Here is a 26217-nt window from a genome sequence, read left to right as displayed (position 1 = left end):
GTCTTGATTTTAGTCGGACTACTTGAGGAGTAAGGATTAGAAAATATGATTTATAGTGACAGATTCAAGGAGCTCAATCTATTTAACTTAACAAACTAGATTACTGTCTCTAAGTATGTATATGGGGAACAAATGTTGAAAAATGGGCTCTTCAATTTAGGAGCGAAAGGTATAAAAATTAGGAAGGCCAAGGCACAAAAAGAGGTGAAACTAGCTAGAGACATAAAGGGTAACAAGAAAACATTCTACAAATACATTAGAAGCAAAAGGAAGACCAAGGACAAGATAGGCCCATTACTTACTGAAGCGTGGAAAACAATAACAGAAAATGTGGAAAGGCAGAAGTGCTAAATGACTTTTTTGTTTCAGTTTTCACCAAAAAGGTTAGTAACGATTGGACATCTAATATCTAGTGAATGCCAGTGAAAATGAGGTAGGATCAGAGGCTAAAATGGGGAAAGAACGAGGTAAAAATTACTCAAATAAATTAGATGTCTTCAAGTCACCTTATAAAATACATTCTAGAATACTCCTGGAGCTGACTGAGAAGATATCTGAGCCATTAGCAATTGTCTTCGAAAAGTCATGGAAGACTGGAGAGATTCCAGAGGACTCGAAAAGGGCAAATATAGTGCCTCTCTATAAAAAAGGAAATAAGGACAACCCAGGGAATTATAGACCAGTCAGCTTAACTTCAGTATCTGGAAAGACAATGGAGCAAATAATTAAGCAATCAATTTGCAAACACCTAGAAGATTATAAGGTGATAAGTAACAGTCAGCATGAATTTATCAAGAACAAATCATGTCAAACCAACCTAAAAGCTTTCTTTCACTGGGTAACAAGCCTTGTGAATAGGGGGGAAGCAGTAGCTGGTGATATATCTTGACTTTAGTAAGGCATTTGATAATGTCTTGGATGAGCTTCTCATAAACAAACTAGGGAAATTTAATCTAGATTCAGCTACTATAAAATGGGTGCATAACTGGTTGGAAAACCATTCCCAGGGAATTATGAGTGGTTCACAGTCAAGCTGGAAGAGCATATCAAGTGGGGTTCTGCAGGAATCTGTTCTGGCTCGAGTTTTGTTCAATATCTTCATCAGTGATTTAGATAATGGAATAGAGAATACACTTATAAAGTTTGTGGATGATACCAAGATGGGAGTGGTTGCAAGTGCTTTGGAGGATAAGATTAAAATTCAAAATGATCTGGACAAACTGGAGAAATAGTCTGAAGTAAATAGGATGAAATTCAATAAGGACAAATGCAAAGTACTCCACTTAGGAAGGGACAATCAGTTGCACACATACAAACTGGGAAATGACTGTCTAGGAAGGGAGTACTGGGGACAGGCACCTGGGGGTCATAGTGGATCACAAGCTAAATATGAGTCAACAGTGTAATACTGTTGCAAAAAAAGCAAACATCATTCTGGGATGTATTAGCAGGAGTGTTGTAAGCAAGACATGAGGAGAAATTCTTCCGCTCTACTCTCCACTGATTAGGCCTCAACAGTGGTATTATGTCCAGTTCTGGGTGCCACATTTCAGGAAAGATGTGGGCAAATTGGAGAGAGTCCAGAGAAGAGCAACAAAAATAATTAAAGTTCTAGAAAACATGACCTATGAGGGAAGATTGACAAAATTGGGTTTGTTTAGTCTGGAGAAGAGAAGACTGAGAGGGGACATAACAGTTTCCAAGTACATAAAGGTTGTTACAAGGAGGAGGGAGGTAAATTGTTCTCATTAACCTCTGAGAATAGGACAAGAAGCAATGGGCAGAAATTGCAACAAGGGCAGTTTAGATTGAACATTAGGAAAAACTTGCTAACTGTCAGGGTGGTAAAGCACTGAATTAAATAGCCTAGGGAGGTTGTGGAATCTCCATCACTGGAGATTTTAAAGAGCAGGTTAAACAAACACCTGTCAGGGATGGTCTAGATAATACTTAGTCCTGCCATGAGTGAAGGGAACTGAACTAGATGACCTCTTGAGGTCCCTTCTAGTCCAACGATTGTATGATTCTATAATACAATCCAATGGCTGGAAGATGAAGCTCGACAAATTTAGACGGAAAATAGGGTGTACATTTTTAATGGTGAGAGAATTAAGCATTGGAACAATTTACCAAGAGTTGTGATGGATTCTCCATGACTGGCAATTTTTAAATTGAGATTGGATGTTTTTCTAAAAACTGTGCTCTAAGAATTATTTTGGGGAAGTTCTATGGCCTGTGTTATACAGAGAGTCAGACTAGGTGATCACAATGGCTCTTTGTGGCCTTGGAATTTAATGAAATTTTGAAATGTTTCAATTTTGATCTTTTTAATTTTTTCAATATATTTTTAAAATAAAACAAAAACATTAAACAAAAAGATGTTTTGAAATGAAAAATCGGAACGTTCTGTTCCAACGATGTTGAAATATTTCCCCCCAAGTTTAAACAAATTTGTGTCAAAATCATCAAGATTTTTCAAAAAGTTGCAGATTTGATGAAACACCATTTTTCAGTGGAAAACTGTTTCACTGACAATTTTCCAAGCAGCTCTAGTATTGTGCATTTCAGAAAGTAGGGCTTGCTCCTGATGTCCTTACTAGGACAAAAATCCCATTAACCCTCCATCTAAGGGCAGTTTTGTTCAAGTAGAACTGTAGAATTGCTCCCTTAGGCCCCAAACCTGCAATTGACTCCACACAGACAGATTCCTGCCCCCATTGACTCAGGGTTCTGCATAGGCCCAGGAGTCTGCCCATGCACTGCTCTTTGAAATATTGGGGCTTTCATTCCAACAACTGTGAAATACGTTTTCATTTGCAGTGATAATGTAAAGATCATAGACACTGATATGGGTGAACTATACTCACTAGAAAAACTGTCATTTGGGACAAAACCGACAACCCTAACTGTTGTGAGAAGTTCCATTGACTTCACGTTTAAGGGTTGACCTGAGAAAGGGTCGCAGGGCCAGTCCCTTTACTATGTTCTTTTATTTTAATAAAATAGTAAAAATATATTTTGAAATCCTAATGCACTCCTGGGCCTGAGCATTTCAAGCATCCGGTAATACGAGGCTAATAGAAACATGTGAGATCTATAAAGTGTATCTATTTATATACAATAATTTGATTCTCTGTAAAGAGCCAAGTAAGGAGTGAAATTTGGCTCAACTGAATTGATGTCAGTGGAAGCAGGATTTCTCCCATGAATCGCTAGGCCAAATTTACAGAACTGACAAAATATTAAAATACTGCAATTTCAGTTGCAACTTAACAGTCGTGTAGCTATTTGCTATGTTAAGAATATTGTCCATTTATGTTTATTGATCAAAATAACAATGTTTTGCATTACATGAGTAAAAATATAATATTAAAGCTATCTTTAAACACTTCAATATTATATATTCAATCCCTCAAAGCATTGAGTGTCTGCTAATTGAAATTTAAAATGAAACATTTTCTTCTTGAAATTATATTTTAACAACAATCTGCATTTTTACAAAGAAGTTCTACACTGCTGGGATGTCTGTTGCATAAACTTTAATACTTTGCTATACTTTCTGTCTGCTTATTTTCTTTAAACTGGTTTGCAAATATGTATATTTTCTGCTACACAGTAAAAATTAGAACGGTAAGTGACATTACCTAGGGCTTTTATAAACACATTCAGTTATGCTGTGCTTTTTGTTGACATTTAAATATGGATTATTTCAATTTTCTCTGACTACAGAGGCAAGTAATAGTAGCCATGAATCTCGTATTGGTCTAGCTGAGAGTCTGGAATCAGAGAAGAAGACAGTTATACCACTTGTGGTCGTATCAGCTCTGACTTTTATCTGTCTAGTGATTCTTGTGGGTATTCTCATATACTGGAGGTAAGTTACTTATTTTTGCAGTTCTACAAAGCTTAGATTTTGTCCTGATTAGAAAAATGTAATTGGCATTACTGAAGATTTGCAAGAGATCAAACTGGATCCTGACTCTCTAACAGATACTATTATTATTTATTTGTATTGCAATAATACCTATTTTTGGTAAGCTATTAAAATGTTCACTTGCATATCAAGAGATTTTAAAAAACCCAAATAATTGATGTGATTGTTTGTTTACCTTTGGGAATTAAATGATATAGGAAAAACAAAATTAAACATCACAGCTTCCTTTTCCACATGTACCAGAAATGTATCTGTAGGGTGATTTACAAATTTAGTACCTGATCCTGGAGTTCTTGACGTCAGTGGGAACTTTGTAAAGGATTGCAGGATTAGGATCTTAACTCCTATTAAAATGCAGTGAAGCTAAGTGTATAGTAATATATTTCTATATCCATCCACAGAAAACATGAAGGTTATGCCTAGGGCTATGACAACAGTCATAACTAGGGGATTCCCTAGTAACCAGAGGCAGTGCTAGCCCATTAGAGTTTCTGATCAGGAATATTTTGGAGTCCCTCTTACCCCTCACCCACCTCCTAAAAATACTAATTGCATTATTTTCACAAACCAAAAAAATAGCCAACATAACACACACTAATGCACTTGTTAAAAAGTCCATTTTAAATTACATGAATGGTATTTTGGGGGTAATACTAAATCAGGGCCCCCTTGAGCTGCTTAGGGCACTAAGCAATTGCTTAGTCTGCTTATGCTTAGCTCCACCACTTTGTAGCATGGCTCCATTGTACACAAGGTTTTCTGTGAGCCAAAGTGAGTGAGGAGACAGAGGTCTCCAGGAGGATAAGATCCATGCAGAACGCCGGTGGTCCTCTAGTTCCAGAGGTGGGCTCCATGGCCTATTCCCTGGGACAATTAGGGAGAAATTCCCTTGCAAAGATTTCCTCCCCCAAAGCTTCCTGTTATACTATGGTTCTGAGCGATCTGATCCCAGATTATTACATATATTGTGATCGTGCCAAAACATCCCAGTCAGGAATGGGGTCCTGTCATGGACTCTCAGGATTAATGCCATGCCCCCAGCTTTTGAACAGTCTCTTGGAGGAACCTTTTCAATGTGCCAGACACCTAAGGAGTCTCACTCTTCCTTCAGGGTAAGCCATGCAGCCTCAACGCCTTCCAGCACTAATCCTCTGGGGCGTCAGCACTCCTGCTTCACACCATGAGCTGTGCTCAGCAAATCCAACTGAGATAGACCCCTGATTCAAGATTTGTACACTCTTAGTTCAGGGACTAATGCACCTCACCCAGTGACACTCAAGCAATGTTTTCAAAAGAGCAGGCTGTAGCACTGATAGTCCTTAGGTTAGCATAGAGCAGAAGTCCCCAAAGTGTGGGGCACAGAGGAACCTACGGGGGGGACGACACGGCAGGGCCCAGGCCAGCCCCTGGGGGGCAGGGACGGAGTGGTACCCAGCCCCTCCCTGCCCCCAGCTCTGCTGCAGCCCTGCCCCCCCACTGCGTCCCCGGCTCCTGGCACTGGCCCCAGCCTCGGCGCAGCTCTGCTGCTGGTGCCACACCAGCCAGCCACTGCTGCTGACCATGGCTCCATTCCCAGCCTGGGGGGCAAGCCTGGGAGAGGAGCTGCACTTGTCCACAGGCCCGGCTGCCACCCCTCACCGCAGCCCACCTGCAGCACCGCTCCCACCCCCAGCTTTGGCCTCTGGCTGCCTTGCTCCTGGCTCCATCCCCATCCCCATCTGCAGCCCCAGCCTCGGCACCCTTACCACTGTTCGTGTCTCCCCCCCCCCTTCCCCTTCCCCAGCACCAGAACCATAGCCCCAGTTCCAGGAAGGTGGGGGGGAGGCGTGGACTGGGCCAAGGAAGGGGGTGACCCTAAGAATTTTGGGGACCACTGGCAGAGAGCCCACACTTATTCCCCTAATTTACACCTCTCAGTCCTTTGTTCTTGAACTGGGGTCTCTGCTCAGCTTTGCTGCTGATAGCTTCCATCTATGAGCCATCAGAGCGTCTGTTCTCTCTCCAGAGGCCTTGTTGGCCTGGGTCAGTTTCAACCAGTTCCCTAATGACCCTGTTCATTGTACCCAGACAAGGAGATCACCGCAGACCTATGTGTCTTTGCCTGCCCTGAGGATAAACTTAATCCTTTCCCCCCTCACTGGGTAGCAATGCAAAGTATAGGGGGAAAGTGAGACACACACACAATTCATAAAAATATTACAGAAAATTCCCGCTTTGTCATAGGCCCTAGTCTGCTAGGTTGCAAGCAAGCATATAAGATGATACAGGAGTAGAGCTCTGTAAAAAATGTAAAACAATTTGGGGGGGGGGGAAATCACCAAAAAAGTTTGAATTTTTTGAAAAATTCAAGCAATTCTCCAAGCTGGTCAAAAAGCAGGGGGGGGGGGGGAAGAGACCCTTAAAAACTTTTGTTGAAAATAAAAAAAAAAACTTGAGCATTTTTTTTTTTACCAACTTTATGCAGAAGGTAAAGATGTGAGCAAACAGAGATATTGGGCCAGTTTGGCCAGCCTGGGCCATTGTGTTTGGGGCCAGCAATCCATTCCCAGGGGAAGAAAACCAGTATTTGTACCACCACCTTTTCCTCGAGTTTGACTGGCGGAGCACACTTCTTGATTCCAATGGGACCTCATGGTTGCCCTGCCAGTGTATTTCCTGGCCTTCCCTGGCAAGTACCAGCCATTCTGGGCTTTCTAGCAGAGAGGGAGCAATGGGCACTGTGCATCATACCAAACCCGCCCCCTGCCAGATGGATTTTCTGCCATCAAAAAACTTTCTCTGTCAGCATAGACCAGGATTGAATCTGCCCATTTTGCCTTTTGGAGGGAGAGTCAGCTTTTTCTTTAAATAGACATCTTGTATTATCATTGATATGCACCTGGAAAGGAAGTCTAAAGGGAGGGACTGGAGTGGAGCGAAGATAGATGTTAGAGGTACAAAGGAGAGGAGACATACCATGGTTGATATATCATCTGTGTTACTGTCTTTTAAATAATGTGAATCCACTGAAATTTAAACAATTGAGGATAGATTCAGAAGTGATGTAACTAATAAGTGTAACTTACATGTGGGTTAATCTGCACAAATGAGTGCAAGTGGCTGTAGGTTACATACCAAAGATATGGAAGGGTGGGGTTGTACCAAGAGGCAACCGGGAATATAAAGTGTAAAGCACAGGGGGCCTGCTACATTTTACACCTTTGTACATTCTCCTGTTGGTTCTTTTCCTACAGCCACCCTCTTCCGCCTATTATGCATGTGAGTTACACCTAGTTTCACTCACGTGAACACCACTAGTTAAGCCATCTCTAAAATGTCCTGATAAAGGTATAAAGTGATAGTGTTATATTCTAATAGATTGTCATGTCAAAATAACACTCAACAAAGAAGCTGCATGACAAGTGTAAAACAAATACAAAATGAATAAATTCAGGAGTAATGACACACTACTACTATCTATCTATCTATCTTTGATGTGTATCTGGCCTCTATCATTGTAGTATCTCAGCATCTCACAGTCTTTAATAGATTAAGCCTCACAACAACGCTATGAGGTAGGAAAGTGCTATTATTCCCATTTTACAGACAGAGAACTGAGGCACAGAGAGGCTACGTGACTTGCTTGAGGTCCCACAGGAACTCTGTGGTGGAGCAGGGAATTGAACCCAAGTCTCCCAAGACCCAGGCTACTATGGTAACGCGGCCCAGCCCAGTATTAGAGCTGCTGTATGAAAAATGATGTTTTTAAAATATTTCATCTTCATAGTGAGTCTTGGAAAGGAATCGGTTAATGTCCAGAAGAATTGCACAACTCATTTCCTAGATTACTTCTAGTCAGTTGATTATGAATTCTACCATAGGGATTTATGGTTAACTCCCCTTCGTTTTACTGACAGGCTTCTCTTAGTTTCACATTGTTCAACATGAATGTTCATATTCATCTTCAAAAGGCTTTATTTTTAAAGCTAAATGGTATTCAAAATCTTTCCTGTTTACAAAAGAAAACAACGCCATACACTTTAAGACCCGGATTGCATGGTGTAGTTTTAGTAATCCTACACATGTTAGGAGCTTGTTCTTGTCAAATGACATTGTGTTCATTTGGTATTCTTTCTCAGAGAATGCACAGTTTTGAAACACAGTCTTTCAAAATATAACAAAGATCCCGTTAGCAGTAATATCTTCTAGATGTTTAATTTAATCCTTTGTGTATTTCCCATGTATTACAAAATAAAATATGGAGCTCTTTTTTGTTAATCTCCAAGAGAAAATTTTGTTGACCTTATGCTAAAGCCAGTAACGTATTTTCTATGTTTTTAAAAGGAATGAAATCTAAATATCATGTACTGTAATTTGGACTTTGTGGCCTTATTTTCAAAGGTGCTTACCACCCATAGCTCTTTTTAAAGTCACTGGAAAATTAGGACATTAACTTTATATGACAATTTTATTTTCTTTGTACTTGCAAAATGTTCCATAGGAAGAACTGAATAATAGAATGAATCCCTAACAGAGCAGTTCTCATGTTTAGCTTTAGTTGGTTTTAAGCTGATAGTTGATATCAGATATGAGCCTTTTTTTATTTTATTTTTTGTGGGCCAAATTCACGCTAATTGCTCATGAAATACTTAAACTTGCAAGAAACTTATCTCTATCTGCTTATTGACAACAACATTCACAAAAAATGATGGTGGTATAGCCACAGGTACTCAGTGGAGCTCTTTGGTTTGAAGATGAGACAAAAAGAATCATCCCTGGCAAAGCTGACAAATACCTGTTTTTCAGATTCATGGGAAAATACAGAAAATATTTTGTTCTCCCTTCAAATTGTTTGTAAAAACAAACAGCAGTTGTGGCCAGCAGAAAACTAACTTTGCGGTCTAACTCTGTTCTTAGTAAAGAATTATTGAACTTCCACCTGGAGAAATTCACAACTCTTGACTATTTCATGAGGCAGAGTTTCACTCTTTTCATGGTGAAAAGCTTTCTTGACTGGCAGAAATAGCAACTTTTAACTCTGATGTTTTCTAATATTTTTTATTCAGATTCTATATATGAAATAAAAATGTATAATTTTGCCCCTTTCTAGTTTGGTTGTTCAAGGCCTCTTGTACACAGGCAATGAGTTTCCAGTCAATATAATTGTCTTTTCTCTTCGACTGTGTAGGTTTACAGTGAAGTAGGCAAAGTATTCATTTCACAGCCTTGTCCCTTTGGACACATTGTTTTGTACAGCCTTTGGGAGGATTTTTCATCCAAAAATAGAATACATGAAACCAAAGAAAACAGATAGAAGATTCAGTCCTCCTAATAGAGCTTTACTGGGAATGCTTGAATCTGCTGGTTCTGTAGATTTCATGTCTGACGCTCTGGGCCCAAATTTCATTATTGATGGCTTTCTACTTTGGTGAATGGAATTTGTATTTTTGGGTCACTGGGTGGAAAAAAAAAATCCCAGTTCTGAAAAATGAAAGTTTCCCTATCCTATACCAGCAGCAAATTACACCACCATCCTTGCCAGCTGAGCTGCACTGACCAACTGTTGGAGGTTAGAGCCAAGGCTCTGTCCGCTCCCTGCCCTCAGGGGAAGGGAAGGAATAATAGGCACGCCGCACCTACTTATTTCTGCATGCCAAGAGCCAAGGTCTACCTAAAAAGCAACAGAGGGTCCTGTGGCACCTTTGACACTAACAGAAGTACTGGGAGCATAAGCTTTCGTGGGTAAGAACCTCACTTCTTCAGATGCAAGTAATGGAAATCTTCAGATGCAAGTAATGGAAATGGAAATATATACCTGCCTCTGGAGATTTCCATTACTTGCATCTGAAGAAGTGAGGTTCTTACCCACGAAAGCTTATGCTCCCAGTACTTCTGTTAGTCTCAAAGGTGCCACTGGACCCTCTGTTGCTTTTTACAGATTCAGACTAACACGGCTACCCCTCTGATACTTGACACCATGCAAGGTCTACCTAGCCTACACAGGAGTGAAAGGGTGGGTGGAGGGGATGTTACTCCCCAGTAAGTCCCTGATAAAGAGTCCAAGTCACAGTCTTGCCCTAAACTGTTCTTTTTAAATTATTCACTCAGCTCTAGTTTCTTCAGGGCAGTTTAATGTGCTGCTGCTTGTCTTACACCACTGCTATAGCCTCTTTAATTATTGCAACATCTTTAACACTGTCTCAGGTTTTAACTGAATGTTCTAAGAAGTGCAATGTCTGACTTATGAATTACACAGTTTTAGGTATGGGATCAAAATACTGAGGCAAAAAGGTGTAAATTAAATAATGAGGTTAACATTGATTGATGGGACTTTTTGTCTGCAAGTTTAAAACAGTCCTCACTTTTTTCATTAAAGATGAGTGGTAATTAGGAAGTGACATGGCTATCAACACTTAGCTTAGTCATGAAGGCTTTCACTGCTGATGCAGAGCAGATGGAATACTTAGTATGAATCTTGTTCTAGATTAAGTAGTATGCTTTGAATTTTTTCTCCCAGATGTTTTAGTGTATAATTTACTTGAGGCTACAAGGGATAATTAACACACAGTATGTTATTAGAATGCTTTAAAGCACTCTTTAGATGTGAAAATCATTACACAAATCTTTTTCAATTTATACTTTTTCATGCAGAAATGTGACAAAACACTGTAATGTGACTGTATTCACTTAATGGAACAAGATCTTTTGGAACAATTGCATCAAGTTTTTTAGATTTTCCTTTTATTATTTTTATTTATTCATGTATTTTAAATCTGCCCACTCTGTTAAATGTCCAATGCGCTGAGCATCAGGCCAAGATGTTTAAAAATAAGTAGTAATCTTTGGTGCCTTATTTTTTGGGTGCCCTACTTGAGACATCTTAAATGAGCCTGATTTGCAGCAGGTGCTGAGCACCAACACTTGGGCCTGGGAGCAGCCTATCATGACAGACCGCCTCTCTCATCATGATACACAGATGGAGTTGCAGTCAATGAGGGCACTGGTGATAGATCTCCCTCAATATATTAAAGCAGGGGTGGCTGCCAGGGTGTTCTCCAGCAGGTTCTGGGACGCCCTCTTGATTCTGGTTCAAAATAGCCCTGATTAGTTGACTGTCAGGTCACGCTGCAGCACCATATATTTACCCAGCCTCTGAAGAAAGATAGTGGATTGAGTTATCGGCTATTGTGGGGGTGCTTGTATTTGATTAAGAGCTGCTTCTTAGTAGAAGGGGGACTGAGATTTATATTTCATGTTGTATTTTAAGTCATTGGCAGGGTGCTTAGAGCCTGTGTACGGGTGCTTTTTATTTGTCTAAATCAAAATAAAGTAAGTACATAATGGATAATCCCTGCTCAAGATGCCTGTGGATGGCCAAAACCCCTCCAAGGCTCTTGCAGATATTTCATGGGGGAAAATTCCTTCTTGGCCCCAAGTTTGGTTATCATGTGAATACTCTATGATTTTGTTGTTCATGTAACTATCCTTTTATCCCCCTAGAATCCTAGAAGGGAATCTGCCAGGAGCTATAGGGACAAAAAATTCCAGACACTGATTACAGTCTGAAGGAATAAAAAAAAAAAAAAAATCATTCCAGGAGTGTGTACATATTTCCCAAATACTTAGTTGAAACAGTTCTCACCCAAGTATCTGTGATCTACAGTTATGTTTTTACATCTCCACAGCCTCTTCTTCTCTATACTGAATAGTCTATGTTCTTCAGCTTGTCATCATAGATAAGGTCTTGCATAGCTTTGTTCACCAGGGGAGTCCTTAGCTCTGCACTTAGGCCATTTTCAGCAGGGAGGCTGTTCCAGGAATAGGGAGCAGCATGGGGGAAAAAAGAGCACAGAATAAAGTTTATGAGAGATCGGCAAAGTGTAGTGCAGTGGGAGCAATGGGTGCATCTTCATGAAATCAGTATAAATACATTCACAAGGGTGGGGATGGGGTGGAAAGCCACATATAAGCAGGGACCACTGTATGGACAGCCATGAAGGTGAGATCAACGAGATTGAAATTACTGAGGAATGGGTTAGGAAAATAATGGAGGAATTTGGGAACTGAAGCAAAAGGGGGGGACTATGTGATCAGAGCGGCAGGAAAAGTAGATAGCTAACTGCAGTATCATGAATGGACTAGAGCGGGGACAGATGACAGAGTTATAAGATGGAGAAGAAGTAGCATTTTTCCCTGGCAGAGGTCTCATAACCCACAGCTGAATCTACTGTCCTCACCCCAGTTCATTTGCCCACTGATTCACCTTAAAATCTACCCCTATGTAAATCCAAAATTTTCTCTCCTAAAAAATGTTTCTTAATAGGCCTCATAAAATTGGGTGATAGTAGGAGTGACTGAGTTCTGGAAAGTGGAGCGCCCCTGTTTTAACATACAAAAGCTTGATATACCTCTCTTTTATTATAACATCACACAGATTAATTGTAAGGTATATTTTCTCTGTGCAATGCTATTAATTTGGAGAAATTATTATATGGAAATAGAATTTAGAATAACAATAACCTCAGAAAATGGCAAAAGACGCTACAACCATTTTAGCCAATGGCTTTCAGTGAATGGAAATTCATAAACATAAAATGAGATTAATATTTTCCCTGAAACAGGTATCTCTTTTTAAAGTTAACCACTTGTGAGTAATGTTTCAAATAGATTAAATGACCCACAGCAAAGAACGTTATTAGCAAGTTTAATTATCTGGTGAGTTTTTTAATTAAGGAGGGTGTGCAGTGCTTAAAGCAGCAGTTGGTTATTTACTCTTTTGAATAGCTTGTTTTATACCCTTAGCAGATGCTACCCATATTATCTTCACAGCTGGGGTATGGAAATAGACACAAGTAACATTGTGGACCATAGTTAAGGTTGGTTCCATTAGTATTCATCCTTAAACCCCTCTGCAACACGGCTAGCATCTGTTGGAATCATAAACTCCCCTGCTTTCAGCTATCTGCATCATGATGACTTCCTTGGTTAAGATGTGCTCAGTGTGATGGCTACATTAAGAAGCAACTTTCCCCCCGCAATTATAATAGCACTGTGAGCCTCTGTTTTGTTTTCTACGCAGCATATTGCCTTTTACTGATTTCTGTACCTGTGGTAGGAAAGGTCTCTCAGTGAAAGTGGTTTCACACACGATTCCAGCTTTGGAGTAGAACAGTACCATGTGGATCTGGATGAGTGATAGGGCAATGGAATTTCATTATACTTGAAAGTACTGTACAGCATCTATAGTGGTTCCAGGTGAAGATTCACACTCTCTTGGCTTTCACTATGGCTGATATCTGCTCTATCTTCTGCCTCTGGTACAGGTAAAAGTAGCATAAACTATTTGATCTTCTGGGCTAATGTGCAGGTATGTGGTGTCGTAAATTGTAGGCATAATGTTTTTAGTGCAATATAGTGGTGCTGACAGTGAATATTTATATATTAACAGGTGTGTTTCAATATTCCTTACATGAGGTTCTCAGATGTTTGATTTTTTTTAATCATATTGCCAATATTCCAAGAAGACATCTCAGAAAACATGTTATATTTGCTATATTTATATATGTTTTTTTCTTTAGGAAATGCTTCCAGACTGCTCACTTTTATTTAGAAGATAACACATCACCTAGAGTGATTTCCACTCCCTCGGCACCAGTCTTCCCAGTTTTAGGTAATTTGTTTTGAAATATTTTGTGAATTGTTGTTTGTCATTGAAAAAATGTGGTGAATATTAAAGTGAACTGTCATTAAACAGGATGATATGGCAAATAACCATTCCTCATGCACAGTCCAATAACTAGAAACATGGTTCAATTCACCGCTCAGAAATGTAAGAGTTTGAGATTTGCACCCCGTTGTATTCATGGAGACAGCTGTACCTGATGGGGGGAGACACCCTCAGGGGAGTCAGACAATGCTACTGTCAATAGGCTCACCTGAATGTTCTGCAGGAATAAAGCACCTTTAACTTACAGCTGGGGCTCTTTAAGACCCCCTCTGATAGAAGCTGCTTGGGAGATGTTCTGAATAAAATTTTCTACGAAAATCTGTGACCCATTTTCTGTACGTCACTCCATAAGTCATGCCACTGAAAACAATGTCATTACTTGTGGAGTAAGACTCTACTTACAATGAGTAAGGGGCACAAAATCTGCCCCATATAGGTAACTAATAAATACATATTATTTATTAAATCTCAAGCATTTGATTCCTATTTGGAATCTGAAAATTAGACATTTTTTAAGTGTTCCCTCTAAGCCCAGTGACAGCTGTGAATGTGAGGAACATCATATTTTAAATAGTTAATCACAAAACTAATAGGTATATCTCAGGAAAGTCAAACAATTCTCTAGAGTGATTGTAGACTGAATGTCATGCAGAAGTTCCATTTTTGTTTGTTTTGTTTATTTACTTTGGGTTAGCCATTGTCATGTCTTTTTATTGTAGTTTATTATAGGTTGTTTCTGTTCCAGGTCAATAACTGTATTTCAGTGTCATTGTGCCATTTGTTTTTACAATCTGTACTTATCAATTCAGCACAGGAAAAATAACGTTCCACTGTCATGGGCGAGAATTGCATCTACAGTTGTTTTTGTGTAATTCATATATGTGTTTTGGTATTGGGGATTTTACTTACTAAAAATAGTAATGAATGTTAATTTAAAACAGGTGAAAAGAACCTTTTAAAGTGACAAATATATACAGAACTTTTTGTGGAAAACTTCTAAAGATTGTAGAAATAATTTTAAGTGAGCAAGTTTTAGATTTCCCAATGCACGTGTTTTTTAAAAGCATTGTATTTTTAGAACTATTGACATATTATGTAAGGCTACTCAATACACAGTATGTGAAAGGCTCATATCAGTCTAATGTAGGTAAAGTGGTTTGAGCAGGAAAAGCACTATACAACTGCTAAGTATTATTTTTATTGTAACTGAATTCAAACACACACCGTCCATTTCTATTGCATATTCCGTATTACTTCAGTGCATTGTCATTAGCATCCATGGGAGATTCACATGCCAGAGATATACAGAATGTGCCCTAAGATTTGTAGCATAATCAGGCAACTCTGGATTGTTGGGGTGGGACCTGGGGACTAGTCCAATCATTTGGACAGTGCTGATGGCACCTGCCAACTAATAAAAAGACCTACTCCTCTAGCCAGAACTAGCTGGGGGGGCAACTCAGCACTACTCATAAAAAACAAGTGCAAGCAACCGCCTTTCTCTTTACTGTCCATAGCCCCTGTGTTGCCCTCTCCTCCCCACCTATTGTGCATCTATACAGGGCCGCTGAGAGCGGGTTTGGGCCCCGGTGAAAAAAAATTTTTGGGCCCCCCAGCAAGGACGGACCAGCTAAACAGGGCCGACGAGAGGGTGGGAAAGCCAGGCCTGGAATTTTTTCAGGCCCCCCAGCAAGGGCGGACAGGCTAAACAGGGACGACAAGAGGGGGGGAACCAGGCCCCGGACACCCTTCCGGACCGCCAAGCCCCGGTAATTTGTACCAGCTTACCTCCCTCTCATCGGCCCTGCATCTATAGCCTGAGGGAAAGGTGCCACAGAGGCAATAGGGACTGAGTTGTTTGTTTCTGAGCCTGCTTTGTTTTAAGATCAAGAGGTTGCTGCACTCCAGGAATGCTGCAAATATTTGTTTACACACAGTAGATAGGAGGCCTGGTTGGCATTTGCCTGTCTTGTTGCCACTTTAAAAATACCCCTCGTCCCTCCTCAGGGTTTCCGTAGTCATGGTCATAAATTGGCAATATTGTTAGAACACTTTTAAGGTTTGATCCTATGCTCATTGTAGTCAATGGGAGTTTTGCTACTGAATTCAATTAATGCATGCTCAGACCTTATCTGAAGGAATATTTTTGAGTGTGTGTGCAGATATTGGTGTCTGTTTCTGTGTTCTGAGCTCATTGGAAAACATACTTCATGCCAGAATGCTTCTCCTAGGTGTGAAGGTGGTATTACACATTTGTGCTGTTTTTCTTAGGCTTGACTGCCTAATTCAGTTTTAGTATTCATGTCCATTCATGGAAGGGAAAGAGCAGATGGATCTCAATACAAATCAACAAATTCCTGGTAACTGAAGCCTAAAAATATTAAGTGTCCTAAATGATGAACATCTGTTGATGTAAATAGCTGTTCCTTATGCAATGTAATTGATGTTTCCTTGTCAGTTATGAAATTGCATATTGTGAAATAGTCGTATGTTTAATCCATGGAAGGCTTTCCATGGAAAAAAAGAGATCTCTCCCCTTTAGAGCCAAAACTAGTTAAAATAATGTGTCCCTTTAACAACTAATTAACAGAACAGATGATTTTATTTACAAAGAATATTTCTTTGGAGACCTGCAGTTTAAAAATCCTGAAGGTTTGCTACATGATCCTTAATGAATATTTTGCCCATAAATGTTTTTCTGTATCTACATAAAGTATGAAAGAGAGGTTCTCAAATAAAATATCAGCCTGAAAATTCTGATTACAGCATGTTAAATGCAAACCGAAAACCCATCAATATCAATTTGTCATATTCATATATAAAGCAATTCACAACAATGTAAATATTTTATTTGTGGTATCCAGAAAGTTTTCCCTGGTGTGTGTAATTCCCATTAATGGTAATAAGAGTTACCTCTGAGAAAAAAGCCTTGGTTAAGAATTGCACTATAAATCCTGATCCTGAGAGATTACAGATGCTCAACACTTCTCAGGATGAGACATAAAATTATTGCCAATAATTACAACCACAGAAACTTATAGGTGTACAACAAATAAAGAAAATTTGCTTGCATGAGTGATACATCGTGAGTGAGAGAGAATAAAAGTTAACTTTGACACTAGAGCTGATACACATGCCTTAATTAACACAGTCTTGTTGGCATGATGCTGGCTTAATTTCCTAGTTTGGGGCCCATACAGCTGGTCCCACACACCCAGTATAATACCACTCAACACAGAGCATTCTGACTCCAGAACCCCGTCATTCCTTCTCTGCTCTCTGCCAACATTACTAAAGAACTCTACTCTGACTGCGTCACGTTGAACCTGCTTCAGCAAATGGCTGAAACTCTCAACTCTCTTTCACTTCAGTGAGAGCTGAGAGCGCTCTTCAATGTATAGGCTCAGTATTTTGCAGGATCAGCCCCTGGTTTGTGGAGGTATCGTGGGTATGCAGACATGAGGAAAAGAGAGAATCTTCAAAGGCGGAAAAAGAGCTGGCTGGGGAACTCGTATGCCTTATTTCACAGGACCTTAGCAAAACTTGTAGGCAGCACCATTATTATGGGTTATGATTTTAAGAAGAAGACGAATACCAAAAGCTCCTACACATGCTGCATATTTTATTTTGGGATTTTGTATAGTTTGCCTAACTATAAAGCTCGTTATATATCACTCTGGCTTATTATCCTTCACAAATGTATTTTTTTTTTCCTACCCCTAAGATGATGTTGGAGCAATTCCAATAAAGCATTTTCCAAAACATGTTGCAGACTTACATGCAAGTAATGGTTTTACTGAAGAATTTGAGGTATGGCTCTGTCTTCTTTTTAAAGAAAGGCTACAAATAATGTCAGATTAAAATTAATTTGAAAATAAAGAATTAGGCATTCTTTAATGTCAGATGGGATCCTGATTCTGGGACCAATTCTGTAAATACTTATGGACGTGAGTACCTAGAACCCAGTATGTACTCATGTATAAAGCTAAGAACATACGTAAGTGTTGACAAATTAATAGCTATATCTACTTAGACTTACAATTAGCAAGTGAACTGATGCACAGTCTTGGTGTATGATAGTGAGAACTTTCAGATTAATCCCATAGCACATATAATTCATTATGTGTTTCACAAAATTGAAAATATTAACTTCATCACATAATTCATTAATTTTACTCTATATAATGAATGAATTTCAATGCATGATAAAATACTCATATGTATTTCATGAACAAGCTTTTGATAAGTCATATTTCCTATATCTAACTACAAAATTGCAAAACAGAAATAGTCAATCTCACTTCTATCATCAAAGATCTATTGTTAAAAATCTTGTATGTATTCCCAAACAAAAAATTTTGTGGAGGCATAGTTAAGGCTATAAATAGATCATCTGTATTTATTATAAATATTATTAAAAAGTTAAAATTGCATCAAAAATGTTTGAAAATATGGACATTCATTGTTAAACACCCTTTGCTTTGTTGTGTTTTCTCTGCCCATTCACAATGTATAGGGAAAAAACTCTCCTGTGCTTTTTTATTTTTAATTTACCCCATAAACATTTCCTGTATAGACCACAAGACAACACTCAACACATATGGCCTATAGATAGGCTTGGCAGAATTCAATTTTTTGGTCAAGGGTCTGGTTTGTGTCTCACCACAAATAGGAAGACCACGTACAAACCAGATCCTTGACCGTCCCCCATCTCTATATCCCACTGTTGTCCAGAGACCACAATAGAGAGCATTTTGTCCAGAATGTATGGCTGAAAAACAGCATTTTTACTCATAGTACAGTTGTAGATAGTAGTGAGAACTTAATCTACCTATCTGTTCTTCCAGGTTTATAAAATGCCCCAGAATATGTGCCCTGACTTTCTCTCTGCTCCTGGAGAACTTACAAGATATGCAAGGCTTTAAACTAAAGTTATCTTTGCAGAGCTGACAGAAGTTAGCTTTTTCAGTTTTTAATTCCTATTCCTGTAAAGCAAATCCTATTTAAAACTTAATTTACCAGGTCATTAGGCTTTAACCATGACTAGTAACCACTTCTCTTATTTTTAACTTTTAGAAAGCCTAAAAGGAAGCTTTTTGGCCTTAAAATGAGTCCCAGAACATTACAGGAAGCATGATTGTACTATTTTTAAATGAATGGAATTTATAGACTCATAGACTTTAAGGTCAGAAGGGACCATCATGATCATCTAGTCTGACTTCCTGCACAATGCAGGCCACAGAATCTCACCCACCCACTCCTGTAATAAACCCCTAACCTATGCCTGAGTTACTGAAGTCCTCAAATCGTGGTTTAAAGACCTCAACGTGCAGAGAATCCTCCAGCAAGTGACCCGTGCCCCACACTGCAGAGGAAGGTGAAAAACCTCCAGGGCCTCTGCCAATCTGCCCTGGAGGAAAATTCCTTCCCAAACCCAAATATGGCGATCAGTTAAACCCTGAGCATGTGGGCAAGACTTACCAGCCAGCACCCAGTTATTTTCTGTTTAACAAGGTGCTCCTTATAGAAGATTGAGTTTCCTATTTAATTGAAGCATTCCATCAAATAAAAACTTGAATTACATGCTGAGAATACTGTTATGGATTTTTAAGGGCTTGCTCCTGTTACCCTTACTCATTCAAATAGCCCTTACACATGCATTAGGTCCAGTGAGACTACTTGTATGAATAAGGGTTGTAGTTTAGAGCCCGAAACTGGCAGGGTATAGTCACATGAAGATGAAAAGATGCACAATCCTGCTCCCATGGAAATCAGTTGAGGTTTTGCAGTTCTCTTCAATGAGAGTAACAGTGGGCCTATAAAACTTAACTCAGTTCCTGGACCAATAACTAAAGGCCTCTGCCCTGTCAATGAGATTACTCATGCATAAGTATTTGCAAATCCAGAGTCTAAGACTGAGGCAAAGTCACTGAGATACATACAGATGTCAGACTTTGTTATGAAAGTTATTTCAAGTTCAGAATGTCTCATTTCTTTTACTTGCATGCATTACGTCAAAAATATTCAACGTTGTTGCTATATTATAAACACATATATTGCATGACCATAATTGTTTTCCATTGTAATCGTAATATGTATAAGCACTTCTATCCATTTGTTGTGTGCTGTGGAATTTGATTTCTTTACTTTTTTTGCATTCATTCCCTCATTAGACACTGAAAGAGTTTTACAAGGTAAGGAATTATTTCACTGCATTTTTTTTTAGCAAAGAACTAGTTGTAAGATATCATAGATAGTTTGGTATACAGTTGTGGGTTTTCACGTTGATTTATTACATTTTAAGACATTGCATGTAAGTTAATATTTATTAAAATAGCATATGCCCATTTTCTTTTCAGGAAATCCAGAGCTGTACTGTAGATCTTGGTATTACTTCAGACAGCTCTAATCACCCAGACAACAAGAATAAGAATCGATATATAAATATTGTTGCTTGTAAGTGAACACGCTTGGTTATGTATTTTAGAGGTCAATGCAGAGAAGTGTACACTTATGTATTATCACGGAGGGCGGAGGGGAATCACACTGGTCTGAAAATTATTGGTCCTGTTCAGCAGAAGTGTTCTGTGAGTTACAGAACAGACTTTCATATCTTTTCAAGTTATTTCTCTGAAATTCTGCTGCCCTACTGAGCTTTTGATAGTGAAACCTGTGTAGGCCTTCTGTGACAAAACAAAAAGAAATCGGAGACTTCATTACAATGCCATTATAAAGCCAAGGAAGCTATGTTTTGATTACCAAAGTTAATCCATCTTTGAGCTGGAATAATGATGATTTATCCTCTTTAGCAATCTGCAGAATCCCAGGCTCTCTAGTTGCTGCACACGCAGAAATACTTATTTATCAATTTTTTAGTTTGTATGTGCCCCATCACTGGATATAAATCAGTTTCATTAGCTGGGACACATGTTCCAGTTGCTTTGCCCCTCTCCATCACGCTAGTAATTTTTAGCTAATGTGTATATATATTTAGCTCTTTTAATCTTTCTTTAATGTCGGTCCTTTCAGCCTGCTGATCATTTTTGTGGCTATTTTTCTGAACTGTTTCTGGTCTACCAATATTTTTCTGGTAACAAGGCCCTCAGAATTAAATACAGTGTTCTAGGTGCAGTAGCATCAAAGCTGTATAGATAATAGGACCAATTCAGCCTATTTGGCAACAGGAGGTGTAAATTTCACGCCGGAACAAATGAGGTTCACTTCACCTTATTGAAGATTCACCTTAACGGAGGGAAGGTTAGCATTGTTTGCTCTCCCATTCTCCCCATTTCTATCCAACACTTTACTGGAGCACTATCCAAGTGATTTTGGTTAGTGGGAGGACCTGGGAGGAGCTCAGATACTATAGTGATGTGTGGCACTATGAGAATCTATATAGATAGATCTCTGAGGATACATTCTCTGACCATCTAGCCATACATCCTTCCATTGGCTTCAAAGGGAATTGCACAGGGTGATCAACTTTCTCCCTTCTCTAGAAGATACAGGTTTCTGATTATTTCCTAACCCAAATCCCAGATGTTAGTTTGCATTTCTCCAGCTGAAATTTTGACTGTGATTCATATTTAAGCACAGAATACTTGCATATGGTTGTTGATGTACTTTAGAATAAATATTCTAAAATCCAATTAACGTCTCTCACTGTTAAAGGTTTCCTAAAGAAAAGGAACCATGCTTGCTAGAGTGCTGTGTTTATTTTGACTTGTTTTATTGCAGATGATCATAGTAGGGTTAAACTTGCACAACTTGCAGAAAAGGATGGAAGAGTTACTGATTACATCAATGCCAACTATGTTGATGTAAGTACATTTACATATCTATTCATCTGGTCAGGTATCTCCAAGATAGCTGAGACACTGAGGCATCTAGGTTTCATAAAAATGGATTAATTCTTAAATATATATGCACAAAACAATATAAAAAGCTTCTTTAGTAGGAGATTCTTTAAGGATCTGACTTAAATCCACAAACCATCAACATGAAGATAAATCTCAGATTCTATCTTGAACACATGTTCTTGTGTTCAGTTATTGTAGAGGCTTCAGAACAGCTGATGATTTTTTATACCATAAAGTATGTGGTATGGCAGTACAGAGTGAGTATTTCAGTTCTGAATTTCTATATTATTATATATTTGTAATAGATACTTAATTCTTCTATCTGGGATAATCTCATGAGATGTGTATGCCATTCAGATAAGGGTCTCAGGGGGGCAGCATTTTTTCAGTTTTAGTTACCCTATTCTTTAAACCTGTTATGTGAATGATACTAGTTTATTTCTTACACTAATATAACAGATCTTTTCAAATCATTAGTTTGTCAATGTTCTGCCAGCACATAGAGTAATCTAATACACAGTAAGGTATTATTCCTTTGGTTGGAATTTTACACATTAACATAATAATTCCATTTACATTGTATCCGGTACCACAGGATTTATGTGAATGAAATTGTTACAAATAAAAAAATACCTGAAGTTGTGTGAGGTTTTCTATTGTATCCATATATAAAATGTCATGTACTCTACCCAACCGCCTTTTTTATACAAACAGTAAGTTAACCAGTGTAATTTCTTATATTTTAATTTAGGGCTACAACAAGCCAAAAGCTTACATTGCCGCTCAAGGGCCATTAAAATCAACAGCAGAAGATTTCTGGAGAATGATTTGGGAGCATAATGTGGAAGTCATTGTGATGATAACTAATCTTGTTGAGAAAGGAAGGGTATGAATCCATTTCTTTATATTATCTACACCAAATGGTTCCTACATATACAGCCTACGTACGTTTACAATTTGCGATTAGACTCATATCAAATATTCTATACAAAGCAGAAGTCACAATAATACTTATATACATCTTTCAAAATATAGTATAAAAGAAAATAATATAGACCATTAATACAAATAGAAACCATAATGCTGCATCTCAGAATCTGTGTAAACACAGTTGGAAATAATAAATAGGATTTTATGGCTAACAAGGTGTCATCTTCTTTGACACTTGATGTCCATCACTGATTAACAGAAAGAAGAGATTTCCAAGGGATTTCCTTAATAAACATACACATTTAATCTAATTAGAAAAGCAATAAAAAACAAAAGTATGTGAGCTATTATAATCTCCAAGCATTATGTGTATGAAAGTAATTATACATAGCTCTTAAAATTCAATAAAGGTAAAAGCAAGTTTATAATAACCTAACATTATAAGGTTAGCTACATTAACAACCATTTTGGCATTTTGCAACAACTACTGGTCTACCCTCTCCAGGCCCCACAGCTACCCTGAGGGTGAGGTGTAGAAAACATAAAATCATCACTGATAAAATTTGCAGATGACACAAAAATCGGGGGACTGGTAAATAATACAGAGAATAGGGCACATACATAGAGCAATATGGATCATTTGATAAACTAGGCATGAGCAAACAATATGTATTTTAATGTGGCTAGATGTAAATGTATACATCTAGGAACAAAGAATGTAGGCCATACTTACAGGATGGAGGTCTCTATCCTGGGAACCAGTGACTCTGACAAAACATTGGGGGTTGTGTTGGATAATCATCTGAGCATCAGCTCCCAAAGTCACACTGTAGCCAAAAGGGCTAATGCATTCCTGGGATGCATAAACAGGGAAATCTTGAGTAGGAGCAGAGAGATTATTTTACCTCTGAATTTGGAACTAGTGTGACTGCTGCTGGAATACTGTGTACAGTTCTGGTGCCCATAATTCAAGAAAAATGTTGATAAATTGGAGAGAGTTCAGAGAAGAGCCATGAGAATGATTAAAGAATTAGAAAACATGTCTTATAGACTTAAGGAGCTCAATCTATTTAGCTTAACAAAGAGAAGGTTAAGGGGTGACTTGATTACAGCCTCTAAGTATCTACATGGGAAACAAATACATAATAATGGGCATTTCAATCTAGCAGAGAAAGGTATAACATGATCCAATGGCTGGAAGTTGAAACTAGACAAATTCAATCAGAAAATAAGGTGTAGATTTTTAACAGTGACAGTAGTTAACCATTGGAACAATTTAGCAAAGGTTGTGGTGGATTTTTAAATCAAGGCCATTTTTAAATCCAGGTTGGATGTTTTTTCTAAAATATATGCTCCTGGAATTATTTTGGGGGACTTCTATGGCGTGTGTTATACCAGGACCCTACCAAATTCATGTTCCATTTTGGTCAATTTCATGGTCATAGGATTTTAAAAATGGTAAATTTCACGATTTCAGCTATTTCAATTTCATGGGGTTGTAATTGTAGGGATTCTGACCCAAAAAGGAGTTGTGGGGGGGTTGCAGGGATATTGTAGGGAGGGTTGCAGTACTGCTACCCTTACTTCTGCACTGCTGCTGGCAGCGGTGCTGCTTTCAGAGCTGGGCAGCTGGAGACCGGCAGCTGTTGGCCGGGAGCCCAGCTCTGAAGTCAGAGTGGTATTGCCACCCTTACTTCTGCGCTGCTGCCTGCAGAGCTGGGCCATCAGTCAGTAACTGCCACTCTCTGGCTACCCAGCTCTGAAGGCAGCAATGCAGAAGTAACGGTGGCATGAAATGGTATTGCCACCCTTCTGCGCTGCTGCTGGCAGGGCGCTGTCTTCAGAGCTGGGTGTTTGGTCAACAGCCACTGCTCTACAGCTGCCCAGCTTTAAAAGCCACACAGAAGTAAGAGTGCCATACCGCGACCCCCCCAAAACAACCTTGCAACCCCCCTGCAACTCCCTTTTGGGTCAGGATCCCCAATTTGAGAAATGCTGGTCTTCCCCATAAAATCTGTATAGTATAGGGTAAAAGCACACAAAAGGCCAGATTTCACAGGGGAGAGGCCAGATTTCACAGGGGAGAGACCAGATTTCATGGTCCATGATGTGTTTTTCCTGGCCGTGAATTTGGTAGGGCCCTAGCTATACAGGAGTCAGACTAGATGATCACAGTGGTCCCTTCTGGCCTTGGACTCTATGAAGCTATGTATAGGGCCACATGATGAGCAGAGCCTGCTTCTCTGGCAAAGGAGGTTAAATTCAGTGACAGTTCACCACTGTGAATTTACCACTGGTCACACCACTATTAATTTCCCCTATTGCATAGCTGTGGTGGAGAAGCCAGTAACAGAGACAACACAGGAGTGGAGATGCTGCTAGGAGATCCTTTGCAATCCATGCAGAGGGATTTATCATCCCCTGGCATCTTCTCAGGGTCCTGACCTATTCTGTAATTGTAGACTCCATTTCTCCAAGAGACGGCCATCCCCACACAACTGAGGGAAGAACTGTAGGAGAGGCACCACAAATATGCGTTCCCTTTCTGCAGCTTCTTCTATGTCATGGGGTGATCTGAATTCTTTGGAGTTAATACTTAATAGGCTATTTGGTCAATAATTGTCCTTAAGGATTCTTTTCTACAACATTCTTGCTTCTGAAGAGAGTGAAAGAAATGCAAAGCCCAACTTTGAGATTCAAAATAAACACCTGCTCTGATAAGGGGATAGCAGAGATAACCAGACACACAGAAAGGGACAAATTCTACCTTTGCTATGTGTCCTTGGAGTTTCTATTGACTTCTGTAGATTATAGTGCCCTTAAATTTGCTCATTTTAACTCTGTAGTTTGACACTGTGTTCTCTCTTTATGGCAGAGAAAGTGTGACCAGTACTGGCCTGCTGATGGTAGCGAAGAATATGGAAACTTTCTGGTCACTCAGAAGAGTGTTCATGTACTTGCTTATTACACTGTGAGGAATTTTACTATTAGAAACACCAAGGTCAAAAAGGTTTGTGATATCCCAAAAGCATGTCTTGGACACAGGGATGTTTTATGATTTTCAGAATCTTGTAATGTCAACTGTTTTGATACAAACTTAGGACGGAATCCTGCAGTTCTTATCAAGGCAAAACTCCCATTGACGTCACAGTGAGTTTTACCTGAGGGCGCTCTAAGTGGGGAGATGATGGCCTCACAGCTGTATAACCACAATCCAATGCCCAGTTACACTTATTAAGGGAAATTGCTATTGAGGCCACATGTTCTGCCCTCGTAGCAAGCATGTTGAGTGCAGCAGTAATACCACCGGCAGGGGACAGGCTGTGGTCATACAAGCCTGTTGCTGTGGACATCACTTAGACTAGTGAGCAGGGGGAATTCTCAGAATGAAAAAGTCTAACAAAAAAGAAGTAGGCTGATTTTAAATTGTATTGCTCAGCAATGTTTGCTCCATTTCTAGGGCTAGATGATTCCGTTTAAGAGGCAGAGCTGTTCTGGGGAGAGGGAGGACGTACGCTTCTCTAAGCATCCCAGTGGAAATATGAGCTTGATACACACTTAGACCACTGTAAATCAGGAGTAGCCCGAATGAAGGCAGATCAAAGCCTGGCTCCACTGAAGTCAAAAGCAGCGTGTGTTTTGACTCAATAAAGTCAGTGGAAAGACCCTTTGTGTTCCTAATAAGGAAGGCACAATTCGGCCATTATAGTACATATAACTGTATGATTCGCTACCAGTATTCTTAGGGGTCTGGTGTGCTTTATACCGAATAGTGACTATGTTAATTC

General features: G+C 39.2%; 1 protein-coding gene across 1 annotated transcript in view; it reads left to right on the top strand.

The window, feature by feature from the left end:
- Positions 1-26217, top strand: part of PTPRZ1 (protein tyrosine phosphatase receptor type Z1) — a gene marked incomplete in the record, with an annotated part of 199168 nt that overhangs the window by 152609 nt on the left and 20342 nt on the right. The window contains 8 exon segments of the mRNA XM_034768527.1: positions 3730-3874; positions 13492-13583; positions 17365-17450; positions 19814-19834; positions 20000-20096; positions 21378-21460; positions 22251-22385; positions 25305-25439. Coding sequence (XP_034624418.1) covers positions 3730-3874; positions 13492-13583; positions 17365-17450; positions 19814-19834; positions 20000-20096; positions 21378-21460; positions 22251-22385; positions 25305-25439 — 794 coding nt within the window.

Source organism: Trachemys scripta, chromosome 1 (genome assembly GCF_013100865.1).
Source record: "Trachemys scripta elegans isolate TJP31775 chromosome 1, CAS_Tse_1.0, whole genome shotgun sequence".
Classification (NCBI taxonomy): domain Eukaryota; kingdom Metazoa; phylum Chordata; order Testudines; family Emydidae; genus Trachemys; species Trachemys scripta.
Note: the sequence above shows the minus strand (reverse complement) of the source record. Positions and strands in the feature narration are given on the sequence as shown.